Source organism: Cryptomeria japonica, chromosome 10, assembly GCF_030272615.1.
Source record: "Cryptomeria japonica chromosome 10, Sugi_1.0, whole genome shotgun sequence".
Lineage (NCBI taxonomy): Eukaryota > Viridiplantae > Streptophyta > Pinopsida > Cupressales > Cupressaceae > Cryptomeria > Cryptomeria japonica.
In genome coordinates, this window is record NC_081414.1 from 430,343,645 (window position 1) to 430,368,428 (window position 24,784).

General features: G+C 37.1%; 1 protein-coding gene across 2 annotated transcripts; it reads left to right on the top strand.

Moving 5' to 3' along the window:
• The first annotated feature begins 1,005 nt into the window (after nucleotides 1–1,005).
• LOC131075654 (ABC transporter C family member 14) lies at nucleotides 1,006–24,517 on the top strand. 2 transcript variants are annotated; one of them, XM_058012502.2, is made up of 12 exons: nucleotides 1,006–1,243; nucleotides 1,377–3,472; nucleotides 3,790–4,110; nucleotides 4,291–4,377; nucleotides 4,686–5,333; nucleotides 5,429–5,593; nucleotides 15,165–15,459; nucleotides 22,165–22,379; nucleotides 22,535–22,840; nucleotides 23,514–23,577; nucleotides 23,695–23,934; nucleotides 24,031–24,517. In XM_058012502.2, exons 2-12 carry the CDS (start codon nucleotides 1,385–1,387, stop codon nucleotides 24,129–24,131), a joined length of 4,530 nt encoding a protein of 1,509 aa, XP_057868485.1. In that variant the 5' UTR covers nucleotides 1,006–1,243; nucleotides 1,377–1,384; the 3' UTR covers nucleotides 24,132–24,517. The 2 variants fall into 2 exon arrangements, with proteins under 2 accessions (XP_057868485.1, XP_057868476.1); XM_058012493.2 differs by having other exon boundaries at nucleotides 1,380–3,472.
• Nucleotides 24,518–24,784: the final 267 nt, after the last annotated feature.

Below are 24,784 nucleotides of genomic sequence, written 5' to 3' on the forward strand. Positions count from 1 at the left end.
TTAAAACTAAAATAGAAAAAACTAAATGCAAAGTCAAAATAAATGAAAATCTAAATATTAATAAAATAATAATTTAAAAAAATTTATAATAAATAATAAATATTTTAAATTAAAAAATAATTAAATTAAAAAAAAAACTATTTTTTTAATATATTAGAACTAAAATATTACTAAAACATGTACCTAAAATATAATTAATATTATTAACATTATTTGGATCACAATCCAGATTATAACCTTAAGATTTATCATATCTTAAATGATGCATATTGTACTGTCTCTAATAACTTAACTATAATTATGATTTTTCATTTAAAATTGGTTTTGTGTGCACCTTGGGCTAGAATTAGACCATAATTAAGTATTATAAGGGTTATGGTTAGGATTATTATAAATTTGACACTAATAATATATATTTTAATTGCTTTTAAGTGCAATTCTATTTCTATGTGGGATTAAGTATTATTGGATCTAAAATTATTAATCAAATCACCACAATATTTTTTAAGCTTACAATTAACTTAAAATTTTTAATAAATTGTAATTTATAAATTTCATAAATATTTATTATCTAATACAAATAAATTAACAGTGACTAATGATAATTTTAAAATAAGTTAAACACTAAAATCTAGATTTAAAACTAACTTTCAGATTTAAAACTAACTTTCAATTCTAATTTATAAAAAAATAGAAATGATTCTATTTATGAATATAAATGAAAGAACCATGAAATAAAAATGTTTTAATTAAAATAATATTAATTTTTTAAATTTAAAAAAATCCAAAAAAACATATATTTATTCTTCATAAAATAAGTCAAGCAACAATATATAGAAATTGTTGCTTATAATTAAAAAGCAATTCAATATTATTCACATATTTTTTTCGGTGGAATCTTTAGAATTCTTATTGGATCATACTTCTTTTAATATTAATTTTTATCACTTTATATACATTTTAAAATATATTTATTTAACCACCTACTTTTCGGCAGAAGCTAAACTGGCTCCTTCCTGACTATTACCTATATCATATTTCTCATTCTCAAGACCAATTTTAATTTTCCAAATTAATTTAAAATACAAGACCAGCCCACTGTCCAGTTGATGACCCGCTGAATTTTCCAATCCACATGCACGGCATCTGCAATAAATTCTCCATTCCATTCACTAAAACTTATGAGCAGCTACAAGAAGCCTTCTCCAGATTGATCTGTCGCTGGATCAATCTCCTGTGGCAGGTAAAGCCAATTGCTATGTTGAATTTGCTTGGGTTAATTGTTTTTTATTATATTTTTGAATTTAATCAACGGAATCCATGGTGGATTCTGTTATGTGGGTGGCTTACAAAAAGTGTTTAAAATGATATTGAAGCAGGGGCAATGGAGGCGTGGATAAGTTCTGTAAGTTGCTCAGCTCCTCAGAGGTCGGTGGGGGCGGATTTCCCTATATTAGAGGCTCTGGGATGGGCGGTGCTCGCTCCATGTCCTCAACGGACACTCTTCGCCATGATTGATATTGCTTTTATGTTATCGTTTCTTGTATTCTCTGTTCAGAAGCTGTTCTCTAGACTGCTGTCAATACAAAACTCTGTTCCTTCTAAAACTAATCAGCGTCTCCAAACTGGCCTGAAATTCAAGGCCACTTTGGCAATCTTAGGAATCGAAAGTTTGGTGCATATTGGGCTATGCATATGGAGATTTAGAAGGGGCCTTGGAACGAAATGGGCTACTTATGAGGCAATCTATACAGTATTACAAACACTTTCATGGATTATATTTGCAGCAATAGTTGGTCATGAAAAGAAATTCAGGGCTACTGTCCATCCGAAGTCTCTCCGTCTGTGGTGGGTCATCTGTTTCATTCTGAATGTGATGTTTTTGGTTTCTGCAATATTCAGATTCATGTCTGGAATCTACAGTGCAGATATCAGTATTCGTGAGGATGATCTTTTTTCATTGATAGTGTTCCCTGCTAATGGTTTTCTTCTAGTAATAGCCATTACAAAGGCTACAGGCATCACTATTGTTGAGGAAAGAGAAGGAAAAAAATTAGAGGAACCGCTTCTTGTAGAAGAAACAGTTGGGGATGGTAGTACTTCGAGTCGTGGCAATGAAGAGGACTCTGTAACTCCTTATGCTACAGCAGGAATTTTATCAAGAGCAACATGGGCATGGCTGAATCCAGTACTAAACAAAGGATACAAAAGTGCTTTGAAATTAACAGATGTTCCTGCACTAGCACCCTCTGATAGTGCAGAAAAAATGTACGAGCTGTTTAGATCAAATTGGCCAAATGATAAAGTCAGTCACCCTGTTTGCCGAACGTTGCTCCGCTGTTTTTGGCCGAACCTTGCACTGACCGCATCCCTGGTCATTGCAAAACTGTGTGTAATGTATATAGGCCCAATTTTAATACAAAAATTTGTCGATTTTACTTCTGGAAAGCAAATTTTTGCTTATGAGGGCTATGTGCTTGTATTGATCCTACTACTGGCAAAATCGATAGAGGTTCTGTGTTCACATCAGTATAACTTTCAATGCCAGAAGCTAGGAATGCTTATAAGGTCTACTCTAATTACTACTCTATACAGAAAGGGGTTGAGATTGTCAAGTTCTGCTAGGCAAGCTCATGGTGTAGGACAGATTGTGAATTACATGGCTGTAGATGCTCAACAGCTTTCAGATATGATGTTGCAGCTTCATTACATTTGGATGATGCCTCTCCAGGTAGGTGTGGCTTTAGCATTGCTGTTTGGGGTTTTGGGCATTTCTATGTTGTCTGGCTTTTTCTGCATGATTGTCATAATGGGCATTGTAGCATGGGGATCCAAAAGGAACAGAAGATTTCAGTTCCAGTTGATGAAAATGCGTGACCTCCGAATGAAGGCAACCAATGAAATGCTAAATTATATGAGGGTGATTAAGCTTCAGGCTTGGGAAGAACATTTTCGGAACCGTGTAGAGTCTCTTCGGGATTCTGAGTATGAATGGCTCTCCAAGTTTATGTATTCTGTTACTATGAACGTAATTGTTCTATGGAGCACACCTTCCTTTGTATCAGCAGTCACATTTGCTGCGTGTGTACTAGTAGGAGTGAATCTTACACCAGGAACAGTGTTTACAGCAACATCCATTTTCAAAATTCTGCAGGAACCAATTAGGAATTTTCCTCAGGCTCTAATATCTCTATCACAAGCCATGGTATCCTTGGAAAGGCTAGATAGATACATGACCTGCAAGGAGCTTGATACTGAGGCAGTTGAAAGAATGCCAACTGGTGAAAAGCTTGCCGTTGTTGTTGAAAATGGTAGTTTTGGTTGGGATGAAGAGGAATCTAAGCCTACTCTCCAGAATATCAATATAGAGATTGAGCATGGATCTTTGGTGGCTATTGTTGGCACTGTTGGATGTGGGAAATCCTCTTTATTGTCATCTGTTCTTGGGGAGATGCCAAAAATCTCTGGGAAGGTATGATAATCATGTTCACTTTTGATTCTTTCTGCTTGTTCCTCTTCAGTAGGTATAATAATCATTTTCACAGCTTGAATTACAACAGGCACAAATAGGGAGGATTTGACATTATAAAATAGAAAACGTAGCTAGTTAAACATGGAAAACTAGGAAATGTATAACTGGTTATGATGTCTTACATACCTAGATGGCATCAAGTTGTTGTTAATGATGTCTCACACACCTAATTAGTGTTGAAAATAGGCTGAAAGTAATCTTATCACAGGTTGATTTTCACTCTTTAGTTTATTCTTTCTGCTTGTTTGTAATTACAGGTCAAGGTAAGTGGTACCACAGGGTATGTGCCGCAAACGTCATGGATACAAAATGGGACTATAGAAGAAAACATTTTATTTAGACTGCCCATGGACATTTCCAAGTACAATAATGTCATTCGGGTGTGTGCATTGGAAAAGGATTTAGAAATGATGGAGTTTGGAGACCAGACTGAAATTGGAGAGCGAGGGATTAATCTTAGTGGTGGGCAGAAACAACGGATTCAGCTGGCAAGAGCTGTCTATCAGGACACAGATATTTATCTTCTGGACGACGTTTTCAGTGCTGTGGATGCTCACACTGGCTCTGAAATTTACAAGGTACAAGAGTTCTATTTTCATTGATGTCTGTTTATTCATACTGCACATTGATTTGCTATATTGAAATATTTATCTGAAGAGCAGTTTGCTCTCGCATTTCTTGCTGATCAGGGCTTCCAATTTGACAATGTTATTATCTGTATATTGGAGCTTTAATTATTCTAGTTATTCATCTTGCAGGAATGTGTGAGGGGTGCTCTCGGTCAAAAGACAATTTTACTAGTTACTCACCAAGTAGACTTCTTGCATGCAGCAGACCTTATTTTGGTACATATGAACAATATCTTGTGATTTATTCGAGCATCAAATATATAAGGGTTCCTCTGATTTTCCAGTGACATTATAATTATAGTTTGATATAAAGATGCAAATCAGATATTACCAAAAAATTCCTTCTCCAATTTCGAAATGTAATGATAATGAAGTTTTCCCAAAAGCAATAGCACCACTATCTATCATTTTAGAATGACTGACGGTCTGATACTTATGGAGCACAAAATCAAAGATCATAGACATAATGATATGACGAGTTCTTTAGAAATAAATTAATAATTTTCAACATTGTATCCTAACAGGTAATGAGGGATGGCATGATAGTGCAATCAGGAAAGTATAACGAGCTTATGGGTCTAGGGACAGATTTTGAAGCACTAGTTGCAGCACACGAGGATGCTATGGGATCAGTTGAAACAGGAAATGCATCTAGTGTTCATGCTAATGAAAAAGAGCCAGAAATGGTCCCAGAGGAACAAGTGGATCAGATCAAAAGTAAACCTGATACTGCTGCTCAAGCACAACCTTACGAATCAGCACCGAAGGCCAGTAAAGGAACATCAAAGATTGTAGAAGATGAACAAAGAGAGACAGGGCACGTGAGTTGGAAAGTTTATTGGTTGTACGTAACCAAAGTATATGGTTGGTCCATTATTTTAATGCTGTTTATAGTTCAAGTAGTATGGCAGGCTGTTCAAGTAGGAAGCGACTATTGGTTGGCATTTGAAACATCAGATACAAACGGGAAAGGTTATAATCCAAAACTCTTCATAGAAGTATTTGTCATACTTTCGGCTGGAGCATGGATTTGTATACTTTTACGCTCCATGTTGGTTGCAACATTTGGACTCAAAACCTCTCAGATATTTTATAAACAAATGCTCTACAGCATCTTTCGTGCTCCTATGTCATTTTTTGATACGACTCCATCAGGCAGAATTCTGAGCAGGGTAAACTATTTTCATTCCTTGATGTTCTTACTGCATAAGTACTATTTAACAATTAAAATCTGAGAGAAGCTTTCTTTTTGGTTCTGTGGTTACAGTCATCTACAGATCAAACGTCACTTGATATTTTTCTTCCATTCTTTATGGGAGGATGTGTTTCAACATATTTCACAGGCATTGCCATCATTGCTGTTACATGCCAAGTTGCCTGGCCAACTATTTTTGTGATAGCGCCACTAGCTTGGGTGAATGTTTGGTATCAGGTGAGAACCGTCCTTTGGGTCTAAATTTTACCCTCCATTTATAGTGGCTTCTATTTCGTAACTAGATTACACTTTACGGTTGCATTATACATTTGCTACATAACATCCATATAACAGCTACAAACCAAGTTTAGCATGCTAGAATAAAAAGAGTAAGAGGCTAATGCTCGGATTTTTTTCCTGGAAATGGTTGTCGGTTGAAAATAAATGTTTTGGTCGATGTTCACTACTGGATAAGAGTATGTGATCTAAATTTGTTTTTCACACTAATACGTGACATTTCTAAAAATCAAAGCTTTTGATAACATTTCTTTAAATACCTCAAAGTGAAACTTTAAGCATAATAAGTACTGGCCAAGATTTGTGCAAATAACAGGGCATAATACAGTTCCTTAACATTTTTCTAACAATGTAGACTGAAGAAATAAAATCAGACTGAAGCGTTTATAAAAGCTGCTTAATTCTAAAAACCCTATGCTACAAGACTATGCATCCTCTTTGAAATGGTAATTAAGTGTTGGAATATAAATTCTATTTCATTAAAAACTCTAAACATCTGTTACATAGAGACACAACTGTCTTGTAGAGTTACGTCTGTCTACATATTTTGTCTATTTAAAGGATCTTTGGATCTCTAAATTATGTAGGGCAAATCTATTTAAAGCTCTCCAATTTCAACAATTGGTATCAAAGCAAGGTTGCAACATTGATTACAAGAATCATTGCTCGATATAAAAGGTCATGAGAATTCCTTTCCTACAATATACTTCGTATTAAACCAAGTGGCATTAATCAAAGCTTCTAATTGAGGGAAATGGATTTGTGATTTGTAATAATGAGAAGGCTTTGGTATAAATAAAATATTAAAGCAAAGAAGAGCTTGTGCAAATATTTTTATGAAGTCTTTGCCTTAATATAATATAGAACCAAAAATAACTTCTATTGGGCTAGCAAATTCTTTTGGAGAAGTTTTGCAGAATGACAAATATTAGATTGATTGCCATCTCCGTTAAATTTACCAATGCTCAAAACTATGGAGAATGACAACATTAGATTTTTTCTTGTTAAACTTCACCACCGTCGTCAAAGGAATCACGGCAAGACATCCCATAGATGCTCATCTATTGGAAGAATTTGACGAGAAATAACACCAAGCACTGGCCTTGATAAACTGTCTATCTATGGTACATTGATAGAGAATGTGTGGAATGCAACCACACCAAAGGAATCTTGGGATGCAATCAACATAATCTTTGAGCATAAGAATGATGTGAGAGCACACATGCTCTGAACTCGATTATACAATTCAAGAATGGATGGATCGATAATTAAGCATCTCTTGAAGCTCAAGGGTATTTTAAATTATCTCATTAACATAGCTAAGATTATTGTTGATAAAGTTCTCATCTCCACAACTCTTAATAGTTTCCCAAAGTCATTTGAGAATTTCAAGACTACATTGACAAAAATGTTTGATATAGAATTTTAACTTCTTGTGTTTATATTCTGAAATTTACTAAAGTGGTAATTACTTTTTACTACTTGGATTTCTTTTCTGAAATAAATGTACTTCTCTTTAGTTACAATTTTATGAGAATGCTTGTTTCTGATATATTCTACGACATATCAATTCAAAATCAGACCCAATCTTTTCTAGTAATAGATGAAGATGATAATTGATATTTTTAAGTTTTTAACTCAAGAACAGAACAGGCAACATGCTAACATATTTTTCAAGGAGATTTCTTTTCTCTTCTTTTAGCACGTGACTCCCTTCCAAACCCATTGTGTCTAAGGTGTGCTCTTCTCTGTCTCAGAAAGACTTATTTTTCAGTTATATTTTTAAGATATGGGAACTAAGGTGCAGCTTATTGATGAATATTATTAAACCATAGTTATTTATGTTTCAGAAGTTTGAGGGTTGGTATCAGTTAATTTGACCAGGCTCACACAGAGATCCTGCCAAAAATTATGGTTAAAATCATAGAGTTCCCAAGAGTTTTTTAAAAGTAAACTATAGATCACATTCCTTCTGAAGATTGTATTCCCTATTTCTTATCTATAGAAACTACAGTGTATGGTGGATAAAGAATCTATGAGGCACTGATGCCCTTACTTGTAGTTGTCTCATTCTTCTTCTAAAAATGTGAAATGCTTAACTAGTGATTTCATTGCTATAAACATTGTCAATGCTTTGAGGAGTTCAGTTCTTCAATCTATAGACATCTGTTCATATCTTTGAAGAATCCTTCAAATCTTCTTCCTTCCCATGAGAAATGAAGGAGGCCATTTGATGAAGGAGGCCATTTGATGTAGGAGCATCTCAGGGATGGTGCAATCTTGCATGACTCAAAAAGAATTAGGTGCTTTTAGGCACATGGAGGTGGAATTATGTTTGTCCCCTTTAGTCAAAGGCTGCATTGAGCACAAATGAAGGATTTTGAGGATGCTGTAATGAGGAAGGCAGGGTAGATTTAAGCAATGGCAGACTGTATAAATGCAGCTAGGGATGGAAGTTGTTTAATGAAAATTTTCACTATTGCTGCAGAATATGTTCTGTAGCAGCCTATTCTGCTGTAGATTATGTTGCGTAGTAACAACACTGTTGTTAGAGTTGTTTCGGAGTGGTCTTGCAGCCCTGCAGAAGCTGTTCTGTAGCAACAACATAGTTGTTACAGAAAGTTGTTTTGCAACAGGCACAAATACCACTTTTAGCATTACAGTAGTTTCAACTGTAAGAAGTGGATGAAGGAGAGGCCTCTACCCAAGTCAAATATCATAAAGATGATTACAATGAGTAGTATGATTTCAAAATAAGTACAAAATGTCAAAATATTGTGAAGGGAGGCCTCTACCCAAACTCTTCATCACTAAAACTACTAGATTCCTCACGGTCAAGATCTGCCAAACTAACACCAACCAGCCTTGCATATGAAGTTGTAGCATCCTCATCAATCTATGATGGCTCCTTTGGCTCTACATTCCATCCTATTGTTGGACTCTCTTTGTACACAAGTGTCTTGTGGTCAATGAGACACAAAGCACTATGTACAGACACAAGCTTCTTTGCTCTCCTAGAGGTAAGTCTGTTCCTCTTAAGAGAGTGGATGAAGCTATAGGTATACTAGTTTCTCTCAGTAGCTAATGAACTAGAAACCTGAGATAGCAAATAAATGCCTAGAGTGGTAATCAAAGATTTTTGTCCATGATAAGTCCACCACAAAAGTGCATCCTCTCGTGCCATAGTTCCTATATCCATCGTAGCCGAGTCAGAGTAATCTCTAAGAGTGGCAAATTTGGTCCACTCAGTGCGAATTGTGACGACATTATTAGGATCATACATCTTATCAATGCACCTAAAGAACCTTGCCTTCACCTCATCATCCTAAATCGGTGTACCTCTACCAAGCCTAGTCTTGTATCACTTAGGATTCAATGCATAGGCAACCATATGCAAGGGAGTGTTGAGCTTGTGTCATGTCCCCTTTCTAGAGTGGACATCGGAGACGGAGGAGTTGGCCTATCATTGGAGTCTCGTAGGCTAGCAGAGGTTGATTGGGACTCATTCAGTGCATATAGTGATTGGATTTTGGCTTTACAGGCAGTTTGGAGCCAGTTTGGAGCAGTTCCTAGATTTTAGGGGGTATCCCTAAATTTTAGGAGGTCGTGACAGTTGCCAGTCGTGAGGTTATTCATGACCTTTTAGATGGTTTCAGTTTCAAAGAGATTGGGCTTGTTTCCTAAATTTTAGGAACATCCCTAGATTTTAGGGATGAGACTACCAGTGAATCCTTGATTTCCGACTTCAGTCACAGACAGGTGACAGGATGATTTTAGGGTTTGTAATGTCAGTTGGGCATTTTGTGGCTATTTGGGTTATATTTTTAATATTTCCTAAGTTAGCGTTTAATAATTAAATAAGGCTAAGTTGTTAGCCATTTTGGAGTAATAAGGGGATTTTTGGTCTCATCTGGATGCGCATCCTATTGTGTGATAGCTCGTTGGAAAGATCTTGAAATTCTTTAAATCTTTCTCTTTGGTCTCAGGGCAATTCAGTGAGCGGATTTCTGTCTATGGGGAAAAAGGTCATTTTCTAGTAACATGACCACTTTAAAATAAGAAATTATAACATTTCCACTAGACCACGCCACTTGGAGACAATTAGGGTTCGATTTGCAATTGAGAGGGGTTATAAGGGGATAGGAGCTTCATTCTATGATTATCTTTTACACATTTTACATCTTGGATTTGAGATTTGGCTCTGGAAGAGCTTTTCAGCATCTGGGACGCCAACCCCAATGCCTTGCCTGTTTGGGACGTAGCCCCCAATACAGTGGTTTGGATTTGTTTGCAGCTATTAGCATCTTGGAGATTGTACGGCATTCTTTCTGGAGGTTCAGCAATTCTGACAGAGTTCAGCGTGGGGTTTGGGGTTTCTAACCAGCTGGGTGTACTTGGCAGCCGTACGGCTGTACCTGGCAGCCACTTTCCTTCCCACGTGCAGCACTTGGAGGGCTGGAATCTTGCCACAACTTCATTCCTAGTTATGTTACTCTTTCAGCATCCAGGTTGGAATTATTCCTGATTGTAATCTTCCTGAAATTATTGGAAATCTTCATCTGGTCAAATATTTGATTTTATATTCAGAAATCTGCCTTGAATCGAATTTGTTTTGGCTGTATATGAACTTCATTTTCAGTACTTTGTTCATGTACTTGTACTTCATTATTTACTTGTTGAAAAATCATCAAAATACAAAAAGAATTCAACCCTTCTGCAACTTCTGTCTATTTCTGAAAGAAAATATTAATAAGCAGGAAAAATCAATTTAAATAAATAAAAATTACAGCAGATTGGTAAAAGAGATCCATCAGGGATCTTTCAGCTTGTCTCATCTGCGCCGAATGATTGGCCGAATGTGCTCATTGTAGAATGCTAAAGTGAGGTCCTTCACTCACACAACAACCCTCATCTAGTCAAGCATAGAATCGATGCACTCATACACCTCTCCAAGGGTAGGTGCATCCCCATCCCTATATTTGATGACTTGGAAGATTGGAGCAATGATGGAGACTATTTATTTTGCATCACTCCAAAACACATCACTCTTCACTATCTCCTTCACCCTCCTCCCTTGCTCTGTCTTGGACTCAGCCCATCGATTCCAATTTCTTGTCATAACCGTGAGTTGCAATGCTTCTTGCAACTCAATCATTCTCTCCAAGAGAATGAAATAGGATGCATATTTGGTCTCAACAAGTTTCAAGAATTCCTTCGAGAAGCTCGTGAAGAGTGCATGTGAAGTGTGGTGGTTGCAGATAAACATTTACTTTCTCTCACTTTGCTAACCACTTCTCTAATCCACTCAATTTACATCATGTCCTTGAGTGCATTGTTAATGGCTTCCACACAACATGGAGTTCACCTTAATATGTCTATGGGCTGCCTCAACAACTTTCCCTGCAGTTTTGCACACGTGTTGCATTTGTCACTACTTGTGGCCCAACCTCCTCAATAGCCTCCTTGAGGACCTCAAACTGAAAATCAACATCTTTGCAATGCCCTGTGCAATCAACTATCTAGAGAAAGTATGGGTCCTCTACACATGTAACTATGATGTTGATGAGTGGACAATGGCTAATATCCCGTCCACCCATCCTTAACTATGCTACATCCAGATTTCACCCAACATGCTTTCATTTTCTCCATCAAAACATTGATTCGGAATAGTTCTTATCCAAGATCATGGTCCTCAAATTGGTCTCACCTGGTGACACACATGATGGTCCTCCCCTCGCCACCATTGATATCATGTCCTTATAATAAGGAGATCGAGCTACATGAAATGGGATGCTATTGCAAAGAAGAACTTGCCAATGGCATCATCTATCTCATCCTTCAGCTGCACATTGAACAATTCAGCTATGGGATTACTTTGCAACTTGCATTTCCCCTTACCCTCTCGTGATTGGGCTACAACATTGTAAGTGGATAAAGGTCCCGACATCATTTCTTTTGTCTACAATGTATGACTAGAAGCATGTTGTTGGCTCTGTTGAAGTTGTGCCCTACCAAACAAAGTAGTAGGCATTGCAACTGCATTGTCATCAAGAACACCCCAAAGCTTGTTGATCTCAATTCTATATTTAATATTTGCAGGTTCTTCCAAAAAAGAACATGGATCCACACCTTTTCCTTGAATAAAAAGGAAGTGTTCATTAACTTTAGTAATGCTACCATACCGTTCTACACCACAAATGTTGCATTTCCATTAACTCTAGTAACCTGTCCCCGATGTGCTTGGTAATTTTGTTGTAAATTGTTTGAGAGGAGACTTATCATATTGTGCCAAGAATTTGAAGGGGCATTCTATACTAGCTTCTGCACTTGCCATGGAACTAGTTTGGGCTTTAGGATCAGCCCCATGGTCACCCCCCTCAGCTTCAGGTTCATATTCTGATTCATTTCCACTATGGGAATGAATTTCTATCTCATCCTCACTCATGTCATGAGAGCTCATTGTGACAGTGCATTTCACAAAATAAATTCATTAAGTGCCTATTTTTAGCCTAGCTTAACAAATTTGAAAAACAAAATTTAAAATGTGATGTTGAATCTTGAGGGCAAAATGAAGAATGACTCCAATGTTATGTTGAATCGAATGTATGAATATGCAGTTGCAGCTATTAATGAACAATGACTCCAATGTTACATTGAATTGAATGTATGAATATGCCTTTGCAGTCGTAAATTCAACGTAACATTGGAGTCATTCTTCATTTTGCCCTCAAAAATCAGCTTTAAATCAGATTTTGAAAATGAAACAAACAAAAAACAACACAAAAAATTGTAGATCAGAAAATGAAACAAACAAAAAACAACACAAAAAATTGTAGATCAGAAAATGAAACAAACAAAAAACAACAAAAAAACCCACCTTGTGCTTGAAAAAACTCTCTCCAAGTTGGTGTAGAATCCTCCTCCTCTTCTTCTTCTTGTTCCTTGTCACTCCTCTTGCATTCGCAGTCACTCAATCTATCTCTTTTCACTCCTTCAATCATTCTTTTCTCTCCTCTTCACTTAGCTGTTGAAAAAATCAGAAAACCAAATGTGAGAAAAAGAGAGGATTTGAGGGGTTTTTGTAAAGGATAGAGGGCATGAATGGGGTCCATGTCCAATTAGGGTTCAATTAGGGCACAAAAAAAAAAAAATGAATTTTTTTTTTAAATTTACTTTTCCTACACCCAGCAATGGGAGCCTTCCAGCCATCCCTGAGATGCTCGAGGGATGCCTAGGCGGCCTTGGGACATCCCCGGCATCTCCGGACATCCCAGTGGTGGTGGTGGGGTGGACGCCCAGTCCTCGTCCCCACGTCACGGAGATGTCCCTGTCCCGGAAACGCCCAGGTTGGGGGGAGAGGAATGCATCCGTGTTTCACTGGTTTATTCTACAATAACAATGTTTTCCTGTAGCATGTTTAACTTTGTTGTTTTTAACATTAAAAACTAAATTTATTGGATTTATTCTGTGTTGATTAGGTCTATGAAAGAAACTGGAACATGGATTCAAGAATAAGATGTCATTAATTTGACGTTGTCTTTGTCTGCTAACAGGGTTTCATGAATAAAACATTTCAAGAATAAGATGCCATTGATTTGACATTGTCTTTGTCTGCTAACAGGGTTTCATGAATAAAACATACCAAACTAGTTAGTGTCAGACTTGTTTTTTTGTTTTGAGCATTTTCTTTAGGTTGTAAAAAATACCAGTATTCCCTTTAGATATTTTTTTGACATTTATTGCCTGGGCTACAGAATCCCATGGCATAGATTAGACTTAGAATTAAATCAAAACTCTGCAGTTATACATTCTAGCATATTTGTTGAATATTTTCACTCAACTTGACACAAATGAGCACTTCTTTTTTCCATGTCCTATTTATTATGATATTCTAGATCGTCATTATTTCTTAATTTGGGGTTCATCTGGCTCACTCCCTTTAGTGTGATGGTTGAATCTGTTTAACTTCGGATATTAGGGACAATCTGTTAAAGATGGTAACATGTTAAAAAAAACGCACGACAATTAGTACTTGCCCTACTGCCTATTTTTATATTGTTTGGTAATAACATGGTAGGATGAAGCCTTGATCAGATGGTAGTGTTGAAGCCTTGATCTGTGAAGTTTTGTGTATATACTATATCCACATAAACTACGGATGGTTGCCTTAGTCTTCTTGACACAGTAGATGAAGTGAAGATCATAATTTCTTCAATGAAAGTATTTGTCAAGCTAGACAGACTCCACATAAGCCCGCCCTGGAGAGTTGCTTAAAGCGAGTCCACATTATACACTATAAACCTTACATTTGGTTCCTGTCATCAACTATTCTACTCCAACGAGTTTAAGCTTTGCCCTGAATAGAGGAAGAACTGTTGGCTCTAAGAATCTACATGATTTCCTTCGATGACTTGCCTTGGCTTGCAGCTATTTTTTGTTGTAGTTCTCTAGCATTTGTGCGCTATTCTTTTATGTATTTAATGGGGTGGGAAGCTGGGTCAAGGGGGTTTGACAGCTATTAGATAGACCGTAAGCAATCCCTTTGATATTGTTACACACTTTTGGTCATCCATGGATATTATGTAATTTCCATCTTTCTTCCTTATCTTTTAAGGAGGTTGATTCTCATTTTGAGTTCTTAATAATTTTTCTTCTCTCTCCATGTAGAAGACAGCTAACAATTATCATAGTTTGAGTCTAGCCTGTGAAGAGCATCACACTGTTATTATCTAAAATTGTTTTTTCCTTTTCCTCACGCTACTCATGATCAATCATTTTATCTTGTCCCCGCATTTGAGGAGAATTCTCAACTCGAGAAATATTTAATGATCAAATTTCTACTCAAGAAAGATTTAATAGCAAGTGGCAAGATCCTGTCTCATAAGATTACTTATATATATTCCAAGCATGCTTGTAAGTGGTTGAACGAAGAACTGACTCAAGCTGTAAATTTCGGATTTAGGCACATGGATGACCGCTTTTATACATTGCTTTAAATGTTACCCTTGATTCTAGCTTCTTTATATCTTTCCTCATCAACACGATCTTCATTTTGAGTTTTAATCACAAGTGCTAAACCATAATTATTATTCTACTTAAACAACATGTATTGTCCATATAACATGCAGTCTGAGATTTACGCAACATAGACAAACAGATCTATCAGAAACCTTGAAAAACTATGAATTCCAAGAGTAAACATTCTCTGAACTCCATGTAGAATCCTTATTTTTATCAAGTATCCTTAAGAGGAATTAATTATTTAAAATTAAATTGTAAAGCTTCTGCTAGACAACTGCTTGTAACGAAAGTCATTTCATATTCTACTAATGATCCATCATCAAGTAAATTTGCAAGGCAAGTCGCTAAATTATTTCTTTGAATTTTAAACAGCTAAATCTTTGAGTAAGAGCCAGAATTGAAATCTTCTCCAGCTTGTTGAGGCTGCGTCTATATTATTAGCTAGCACGCGTAAATATTTTGTTGTTAAACCATGGTATTTGTTTTGCAGAGGTTCTATATTACCTCCTCCCGAGAGCTGACCCGATTAGATCAAATCACCAAAGCACCAGTCATTCACCATTTCTCAGAGTCCATTGCAGGTGTTGTTATGATTCGATGTTTTAAAAAGGAGGCAGGATTTTCACAAGTGAATGTTGATCGCGTAAACTCTAACCTACGAATGGATTTTCACAACAATGCATCGAATGAATGGCTTGGATATCGCTTGGAGATGATTGGAACTACTGTTTTATGTGCCTCCGCCCTGTTTCTGGTTTGTCTACCAAGCAACATCATCAAACCAGGTATGACAAAAGCATAAGTATAGCGACTTTAAGTACAAGGCTCCTTTTAATAGGAATACATGACTTTAACTTGTAATTAACAAACACATACTTATGCTATTTCTGCAAGCAAATTTAATCTAATTTATATTTTAATATTCTGTGGGATTTGATTTATGAAATGAAATGAAAGTTTTTAATGATATCTATAAGTAAAGTAATCTATGGAAGCTAAGTTGAACTGGCCAACAACAAACAGAAGTCTAGTCAACAAACTACGACATTTAATTCTTGATATCCTGTGTCTTTTCTGATCATAGATCTTATGCTATCAATTTTGATCAAGTAATCTGTTGTTTTTGCTATCTGTTCCACCTTGAACAAAGCTTTTAAGGATTACTTTTAGAATATTAGCATATTTGCCTGTGTATATATGAGTTGGTCTAATGGTGGAGAACTTGTACTCTTGAATTCTGTAAGGGGTAGGGTATGCACACCTTTTTTGTTTCACTAGTTAGATACGTCACATGGAGTATGGAGTAGTCCTATATTATTATAAGCCATCTGTAAACCCAAAAACAGATTACCTGGCATAATGGATTATAAAAGGGATTCATTTCTATTTTCATTTGTCCTCATATGCTGTACACTATATGATATAATGTCATTCTATTTTCACCGATCCTGATGTCCAAAGATTACATATCCTGCCAGTCCACTCCTCTGTGATGTTTGTCATTTGAAGGTGACCTTTATAAGTAAGCATTGTATTAAGATATATTTTCTTCATTATATGAATTTTATTTTTTTAAATATCAATAATGTAAAGACTATTCATAAAAATCATATTGAAATAACTTAAACTCGCATGAAGAAAAAACTTAATTATTTTTGGGTCTATGCTATCTTTTGTTTTTCTGTATGCTGTGAGCCGTTTTGCTGTCAGTTGGCTGTTTTTCTGCTGACATTTTGCAGTAACTTGATTTTAGGAACCCTGTAAAATTTATTTACTCTTCAATCAAGACTTATGGTGCATGTATTTGAAAACCTCATAAAATACAAATATTTTCCCACTGGTAGAATTTTTATACCAATCTCTTCACTAAATCACCATAGTATTTCTTAAAATTTTGATTGATTGAAATGTCCACAAACAATCTATTTGTAAAGCATGTAAATTCTAATATTTTTTATACTACATACTTTTCCATCTTAGCACTAAGTTTTTAAACTAAAAGAGGGGTAAAAATTTATTCAAACTAGAAGAAATACAAAGCAAGGGCTTTACACAGCCCTGCCAAGCTTCACTAAGTGGTCCAACTTTTGAAACAAATCTAGAGGTAATTGACCCCTATCCACAATCTTCCAATTTTGCACATGATCAGAAGCCCATTTGGCCAAACAATCTGCTACTCCATTCCATTCTTTTGGAATATGAGTGAAAGTAATAGAATCCAAAGAAGCACACAAATTAAGAATCTGTTTAACAACCAAAGCTTAATGCCAACTAATATCTTCGAAAGTCCACCTATTCTACAAATTCATCACCACCTAGGAATTAGACTCACAAATAATCCTTCTCCACCCAAACTGACAGTTGCGCTCCACAGCAGATAAAATGGCAAGAGCCTCCATCAAATTGTTAGTATGAAGACCCTTATAAACAGAAAAGATAAACTGAATAGTGCCAAAACTATCCCGACCAACTCCACCAATACCAGCATGACTAGGGTTTTGTTGTGACGTTTTCACACATCGACCCATTCCAGATGGAGACCCCCTACGTTTTAGGCCCTCTCGGTCTTTTGTTTTGGTTTTTGGGATCTTTTGGTGGCAGTCTCGTTAGTCTCTCTGCTTTGTGAGTGTTCGGGGGTCAAATTTGTTTAAGTCTGCTTTTCGTTTGAGTGAGTTTGGTGAAGTCTAGGGCTTGTTTTGTTAATTTTAGGGTTTCTTCCTTTAGTCCTACATTTTAGGGGTTTCTTTTAGGGTTTTGGAAAAAATGAACATATCACTGTAATTAGGACCCCTCAAGGAACCTCCCAGTAAAATTTGAGCCAAAACGGAGCAACTTTCTATTTTTAGAAAGTTCCTATTTTTTAGGGATTTTACTAAGTCTCAGAATGTCTTCATTTTGCCAAAAAACAAACTTACTATTTTTAGTAATTTCTATATTTAGTAAGTTTCCATTTATAGTAAGTCATTTTGTGTCTTGTTTTAGGGTCTAACGTTGACATTTTGAAAAGTTTCTATTTTTGGAAATTTTGTTCCAACAAGACCATTCAGGTGAAGTGATGAAGGCCAAGCATTCACGACTACTTTTAATTTTGGAAAGTCAGAAAGCAGACAGAGAGAGTCAAAAAATGGCTAAGTGTTGAAAGCCCTTTCTTGAAGTGGAAAGCTCGAGAAATTTGTCTGTTCGAGAAATCATATCAAATCCATATATGGTAGATCCAGAAGAGGCCCAAAAATTCACATAAGTCAGGAAGAAGAAAGGAAATCATGAATTCCTCCACACATGGAAAAATCCGCTCTACTCCTCAGGAGGGCACCGAAGTGGAGTGGTCAGGGAAGAATTGGAAGAATTGTGAATTCCTTCTCACCATCAAAAATCCGCCCAACACTCAGGGAGGGTGCCAAAGAGGGGTAGTGAAGGAAAATCTTCTAAATCATGAATTCCTCCCCTATGAAGAAATTTCGCCATGAGACAAGGGAGGCGCCAAAATGGAGTCCTCAAGGAGAATCAAGGAAGTGTGAATTCCTCCATGGTCAAAATCTGCCCAAAGCCAGGTGAGGGTGCCAAAATGAAGGAGTTAGGGAGGAATAAAAAAAACCAAGAATTCCTCTTTCATGGTCAAAATCTGCCCAAAGCCAGGTTAGGGTGCCAAAATGAAGTCTCCATGGATAGCATGGAAATTGCCAAATTCCTCCTCGCCACCAAAAATCCGCCCAAGAAGGTCAAAGGGCGTCAGAATGAAGTCAACATGGAAAGTTTGAAAAATTGTGAATTCCTTCACCTTAGTCAAATTCCGCCCTACTCCTCAGGAGGGCGCTAAATAGGAGAAAGCATGGAAGGAAGGACAAATAGAGAATTCCATGACAAGGTCAAAAATCTGCCCAAGAAGGTCATAGGGCGCCAAATTCAAGGGATGATGGATAATTCAAACAAAGTATGAATTCCTACTTCAGTGTGAAATTCTGCCCTAGCACTGTGGAGGGAGCCAAAATGGAGTCAGCAGGGAAAATTTGGAATTTATTGAATTCCTTGACCAAAGGGAAATAACGCCCTAGGGAATGGTAGGGCGCCAAATGGAGGGGATGAAGGAAAATGTTAAAAATCATGAATTCCTCCCTCAATGGAGAATAGCACCTAGCAATGAAGGAGGGCACCAAAACACACAGGGCATGGAAAAATGGAGAAAGTTTGAAATTCCATGGCGGGGAAGAATCAACGCCCTGGTCAAGAAAAGGCAAAAAAATGTCTAAGGCAAGGATGAATTCCACCATGAAGAGTGAATTCCACGCCTAAGTTGGAAAACTGAAAATTTGTCTAAGGCATGAAAATCCAATGGTCAAGGAGGAATGAAAAGCAGAAAATCTCCTCGGGAAAAATTTTGAAATTTCCATTTTTAGACACCAAATCTCATCATAATTCAATTTTTTTTAAGATTTAGATTCATAGGAGAATTCTCTCCCTCCTATACTTGAAACCCTAATTTGTGGAAAAATCCTAAAAAATAGGAGATGGTGAAAATTGATGGAAAACCTTCTTCAAGCAAGGAAAGTTGAAGAGACTTCAAGAAAATTCTTCCTGAATCAAATTTTCTCTCTCCAACAATTCTAGATGTGCAGGAGCGGATATACAACGACGGGGTCCACTTGCATGGCGAGGATCTATTGAACGCATTCATTGCCGGAATATTTGACCAAATGGTGATCCGGTCATTGCATGTTGAATTTATGGCAGATTCTTTTTGCATACAGCCGCCGCATGTGGAAATAATGGAGCATTTGTGACATAATGGGGTGATTTTTGCATGGATGAATATTCAACGCATGTTGGGAGAATTTGAAAGAAGTGCATTTAATGCACAATGAATGCCATTTTTGGCAGGAATGTAATTAATTGTAATGGGATGGAATTAATTGTATAAGGGCATGATGGGTTATTAATTGCTGATTCCCACCTTGTTGCATCTTGAGTGGGGAATCTTCTAGGGTGAAACCCTAATTAGGGTTTTGCATGTAGCCAGGGCTTGAAGCCTATATAAAGGGGTGACCCCCCTCATTTGTAAAAGGAGGGAGACTTGTATGAAATTGTTGCGATAAGTTTTGAGATAATAATAGTGAAACATTGTTCTATGATGGTGTCCACTTAAGTTATTTTTTCAAGACTTGCATGGTTTCACCTTCCTCACTTAGAGTAGAATTTTATTTTCTCAGTTGCTAGATAAAGTGCTTTGATTTCAATGGAGAATGCAATCATGTCTGATGAATTTCCATGGTTCATACTTTTTGCATCTTGCTGATTGTAAGTTGCAGTGTAAAGTTAGCCCGAGCCACTAAACTTGTGCTAAGTTCGGTTTTGGATAGTTGTTTGGATTGCGCCGTTTTGGGTATTCAAATGCACTTTCTCAATTTGAAAATCCTCTAGCATCCCTAGAAGATTGCACCGGTTCTTGCGGAGTTGTAGTTTATCTTGGCAAAGCAGAGCTTGGTTTATTTGGAATTCGTCCATCAGAGCATTATCTATTGATATCACTGCCCTTAGGAGTAGATTTGGATCTTTCTAACCCTTTCCCCTTTAAATTCCTGTTCATTCCAGTTGAGTTCGTTCAAAGCACAAGCATCATAAAATTGCCATATCCGATGATGAAGTTCCATGCCACAACAAAGAAGTGAAAGAATGATGCAAACGTAGGGCCCCTTGGATTACTAGCAATCACATCAGCCAATTGAGTCACGTTCGTAGCATAAAGGAACCTTGGAGTTAACAGTTTGAACTTATCGTGCAATCTTAGCATATGGACTAATTTTGATCAAGAGAGAGTAAGGTGACCGTTGGTACTTTATTCTGTGTTCGGCGTAGTCCTAAAAAACATGTCAACAGGTTCCCTCGAGAAGAACCATCCGTGTTGAGTTTCAAAACTCCCTGAGGAGGGGGAGACCAATGCCCCTCCCTATTTATCTTCCGAAGAGGATGCCGACATCTATTTCTCATGACCTAGCCTTGTTGAGGGGGAAGATGACGATGATTGCAACAATCAACGTCTCGAGGATCCACTGTTTCTGTCAGATCACATTTTGCCGAAACAGTTTCTCCCAAAGAATGAAGAATTTTCCACCACAAGCGAGGAGCCACCGACATCACATTTTGAAAAATCCGACAGTTCCTCTCCAACCAAATATTCCAGATAATAAAGGAGAGGCCAAGAGCCCAAGCAACTTGAAGAAATGAGGTTGTAACAGGGGCCTTGCCCCAACGATCAAAGAATTCAACCAAAGAAGAGACATGCCAATTGGCCTTGTTCCACACACCCCACCAAAAATGCCAAATCTCCCTAGAGAAAGAACATTGAAAAAAGAGATGAGAAACACTCTCCTCGCTATTACGACACAACACACACATGGAGGGGCCCCGAAAACCATGCTTGCACAAATTATCCCACATAAGACAACAATTTTGAACCACCAACCACATGAAGAAATTGCACTTGGGCCACGAAAACTTGTGCCAAACATGTTTCCACCAAGGGACCTCAGTGTCACCAAACATCTGCCTGCCGAGTTGCCCATATCCAACAGAAATAGAGTACTTCCCAGACAAATCATTGCCAACCCAAGCCAAAACATCATGTCCCACCAAAGCATTGTCGGCACAAGCAAGAGAATCTGAGCCAACTCTCGCCTATCCACTGCTGACCCTCCTGGAGGCCATTCAGAAGAGTGCTTCCATCTAAAACTAACAGCCAACCCACAATTCTGAGCAACCTTATAATGCTCAATTGTGTCCTAGCCTGCAGCAGTAAAAATATCACAAAGTAAAAATATCACAAAGGGATTGGAGGTGAGGATATGAAGAAAGAATAGAACGGTGGCTGTCCCAAGAATCAAACCAAAAAAGAGCCTGTGACCCCGAATGACAGATCCAAAAAAGCCGGCCCTTAACCAATTGAGCCCCACTTTCAGAGTATGCCAGACCATAGAACCCCTCCCTTCCAAAGGAAAGCGAGGAACATCAAAAGAAATAACACCTGGAAGATACTTATGGGTGAGAATACGGGCCCACAACTGATGTTGATTGGTACACCAATGCCAATATAGCTTAGCTGCAAGAACTTGCCCATTCAAAATAGCAGAGCGTAATCCTAAACCGCCCTCTTTCTTTGGTTTGCACATTGTTTCCCACCTAACAAGGCTCCACTTAGCAGACGACAAGTCCCACTCCAAAGAAATTGCCATACTTTTACAGTTTTTGTATCTAGTCCTACCATGGAATGTCTATTTGGGTTGCTTCCTTTGAACTATAATTAAAAATCTGCTTTACCCTACTATGTTGAAGACAAATTATCATTCTTAAAATCTAGTCCCAAGCATTTTAATTTTTCAGTCTAATAAGCTGCATCAAGTATTTTGCACCACTACCATTGCTTTTAATCACCTAATTGTGACAGTAATTTCAAGTTTTCAACCAATGGTGATGATTGTGTTAATTTGTGTGAAATGCAGAACTTGTCGGATTATCTCTGTCATATGGCTTGTCTCTCAATGCAATGCTATTTTGGTCGGTTTGGCTCTCTTGTTTGGTTGAAAATAAGATGGTTGCTGTTGAAAGGATTAGACAATTTACAACAATTCCATCAGAGGCAGCATGGGTAGTTCCAGATAGTACACCACCTTCTAGTTGGCCCAATGAAGGAAATGTTGAATTGAGGGAGTTGCAGGTATGCTGTAGAGGATATAATATTCTATGGTGCACTATCTTATAGCTTGAACAAGACACATTGCATTTAGTCTCAAAAGAAAGAATAACATAAGCTAAAAGTAATCTTCCTGTTGTAATTGTATGAAAAAGGCTAATATCTTCCTATTGTGATAGGTTCGTTATCGTCCAAATACTCCCCTAGTTCTGAAAGGCATAAGTCTGAAAATCAGAGGAGGAGAAAAGATTGGTGTTGTAGGCCGAACTGGAAGTGGGAAATCGACTCTCATTCAAGCTATGTTTCGGCTTGTTGAACCAGCTGGAGGAAAAATAATTGTTGATCAAGTGGATATAACCAAGTTGGGCCTTCACGATGTTCGATCTCGATTTGGAATCATACCACAGGAGCCTGTTCTTTTCGAGGGTACAGTTAGAAGCAACATTGACCCCCTTGGACAATACTCTGATGATCAGATCTGGCAGGTAATGCTGTTCGTACCTTCATCCATTTTTATTGATTGCCCTCCTGAAACAATCTGGAAGGTAATGCCATTCAAGCTTTCATCCTTTTTATATTATGCCCATTTGGCAGAAAAAAACATGATACAAATTTCTTTTTTGTTTCTTCGGAGCTGGACCATGTTTTGTCCCGCTGCAGTGTAGCAGTGGTTTTGCTGTCTTTTTCTGATTAGTTGTCATATACAGAGTTTATAGTTCCTTCAAATACAACTTATAGGGTAAATTATGTCCATTTTTACAGCTTAAAAGAAGTGATAAAATTTTCTTGTTAATTTCTTTGCCGTCAGATCATGTTTTATCCTATTGCTGTGTAGCAGTGGTTTTTTTTTTTAATGATTGGTGGCTATAATGCTGTCACTTCTCATATACAGAATTTATGATCCCTATACCACTTCCTATTTCATCTTTAACTGCAATTTGTTATTTTTCTCTTTTTCTATCTTAATGATAAATTAACATGGATTCAGTCTAACTAGGGTATTTCCAAGTCAATTGCAGAAAAAGCATTCCTCTTAAATATGGCAGGGTAGCTGTTCATCCAGTTTGTTTCGAAATATGTTCTAGCTCCATTTATATAGCTGCTTGATTGTGCATTATAAAGTGGTTGATAACAAGGTGATATATTTTATGCTTACAGAGCCTTGAACGATGCCAGCTTGCCAATGTAGTTGCCAACAAAAATGGGAAACTTGACTCCTTGGGTATGTTGCAACTGAAATTCAAGATATAAGTGATTTAAACACTATAAACGTTAACTGTATCATAGCTTCTGAATATGATTTTTAAAGGCTAATGTTGCGGCTAATTTTTTTTTGAAGTGGTTGACAATGGAGACAATTGGAGTGTGGGACAAAGGCAGCTTCTTTGTCTGGGAAGAGTTATGTTGAAACACAGTCGAATCCTGTTCCTAGATGAAGCAACAGCATCAGTGGATGCACAAACAGATGCTGTGATCCAAAAGATCATACGCGAAGACTTCTCTTCTTGTACCATAATCAGCATTGCCCACAGAATACCCACAGTCATGGACTGTGACAAAGTTTTGGTTGTGGATGCGGGTAAGGAATCATTACTAAATTCTATCCACTTCTTTATCAAGATCAAGTGTTTTTTTTACCCTGCTACTTAATTGACCATGCAATGCATCGAAACAGGAATTGCTAAAGAATTTGACAAGCCATCCAAGCTACTAGAACATCCATCCTTATTTGGAGCACTAGTCCAGGAATATGCTACTCGGTCATGCGATGTGTGAATCCCAGAAAATCAAGTATTCCTCTGCTGGGTTTCTTCCATAAAGGAGGAAATCAGACTCTTAGATCTTGATAGCAGCTCAACTGCTTCATTCATATTCTACAACTCCTCCTTCAGATTCATTCTGCAAGTTCTCATTTGCAAAACATTATGGATACAACCGTGATCAGTCCACTTTATTTCATTTTGGGTTAAAACTAGTAACTAGATAACTCTTCAGGGATAGTTAAATTATAGTTTACACCCAGGCTTTGAGAAGCTTTACAATTTAATCTATGCTTTCTTCCATCTGGTGATGGCATTAATTACTATTGGGCCAAGGGCTTCCCTAAAAAGAACCATATTTTGTATATTTAAAAAAAAGTGGAATTTATGGGGATTTTATTATTTTGTTCATTACAAAGATGATGCAAGTCTGGGAGCCACATTTAAAATTTTAAGTAATGACAAATCTTAATAAGGCCAAAAGAAAAAAAGTACTTCCAGACAACTGTTAAATACAAAAAAAATAAAAATCTAACATTGCTATACATATGATTGAAATTCAATAATCCTACTTGATTATATAGTCATTACTTCATTGAAAATTGTCTCCAAATTTGAATATAGATGTGAATGCATAATTATTTTTAGCTTTTTGTTCATTTATCTTTG

Bases quoted from the DNA above. Each gene is read 5' to 3' on its own strand.
- LOC131075654 (XM_058012502.2), top strand. From the start codon at position 1,385: ATGGAGGCGTGGATAAGTTCTGTAAGTTGCTCAGCTCCTCAGAGGTCG. The intron at 5,594-15,164 runs GTGAGAACCGTC...TTTGTTTTGCAG, and splicing joins GGGTGAATGTTTGGTATCAG to AGGTTCTATATTACCTCCTC. The intron at 22,380-22,534 runs GTATGCTGTAGA...CTATTGTGATAG, and splicing joins TTGAATTGAGGGAGTTGCAG to GTTCGTTATCGTCCAAATAC.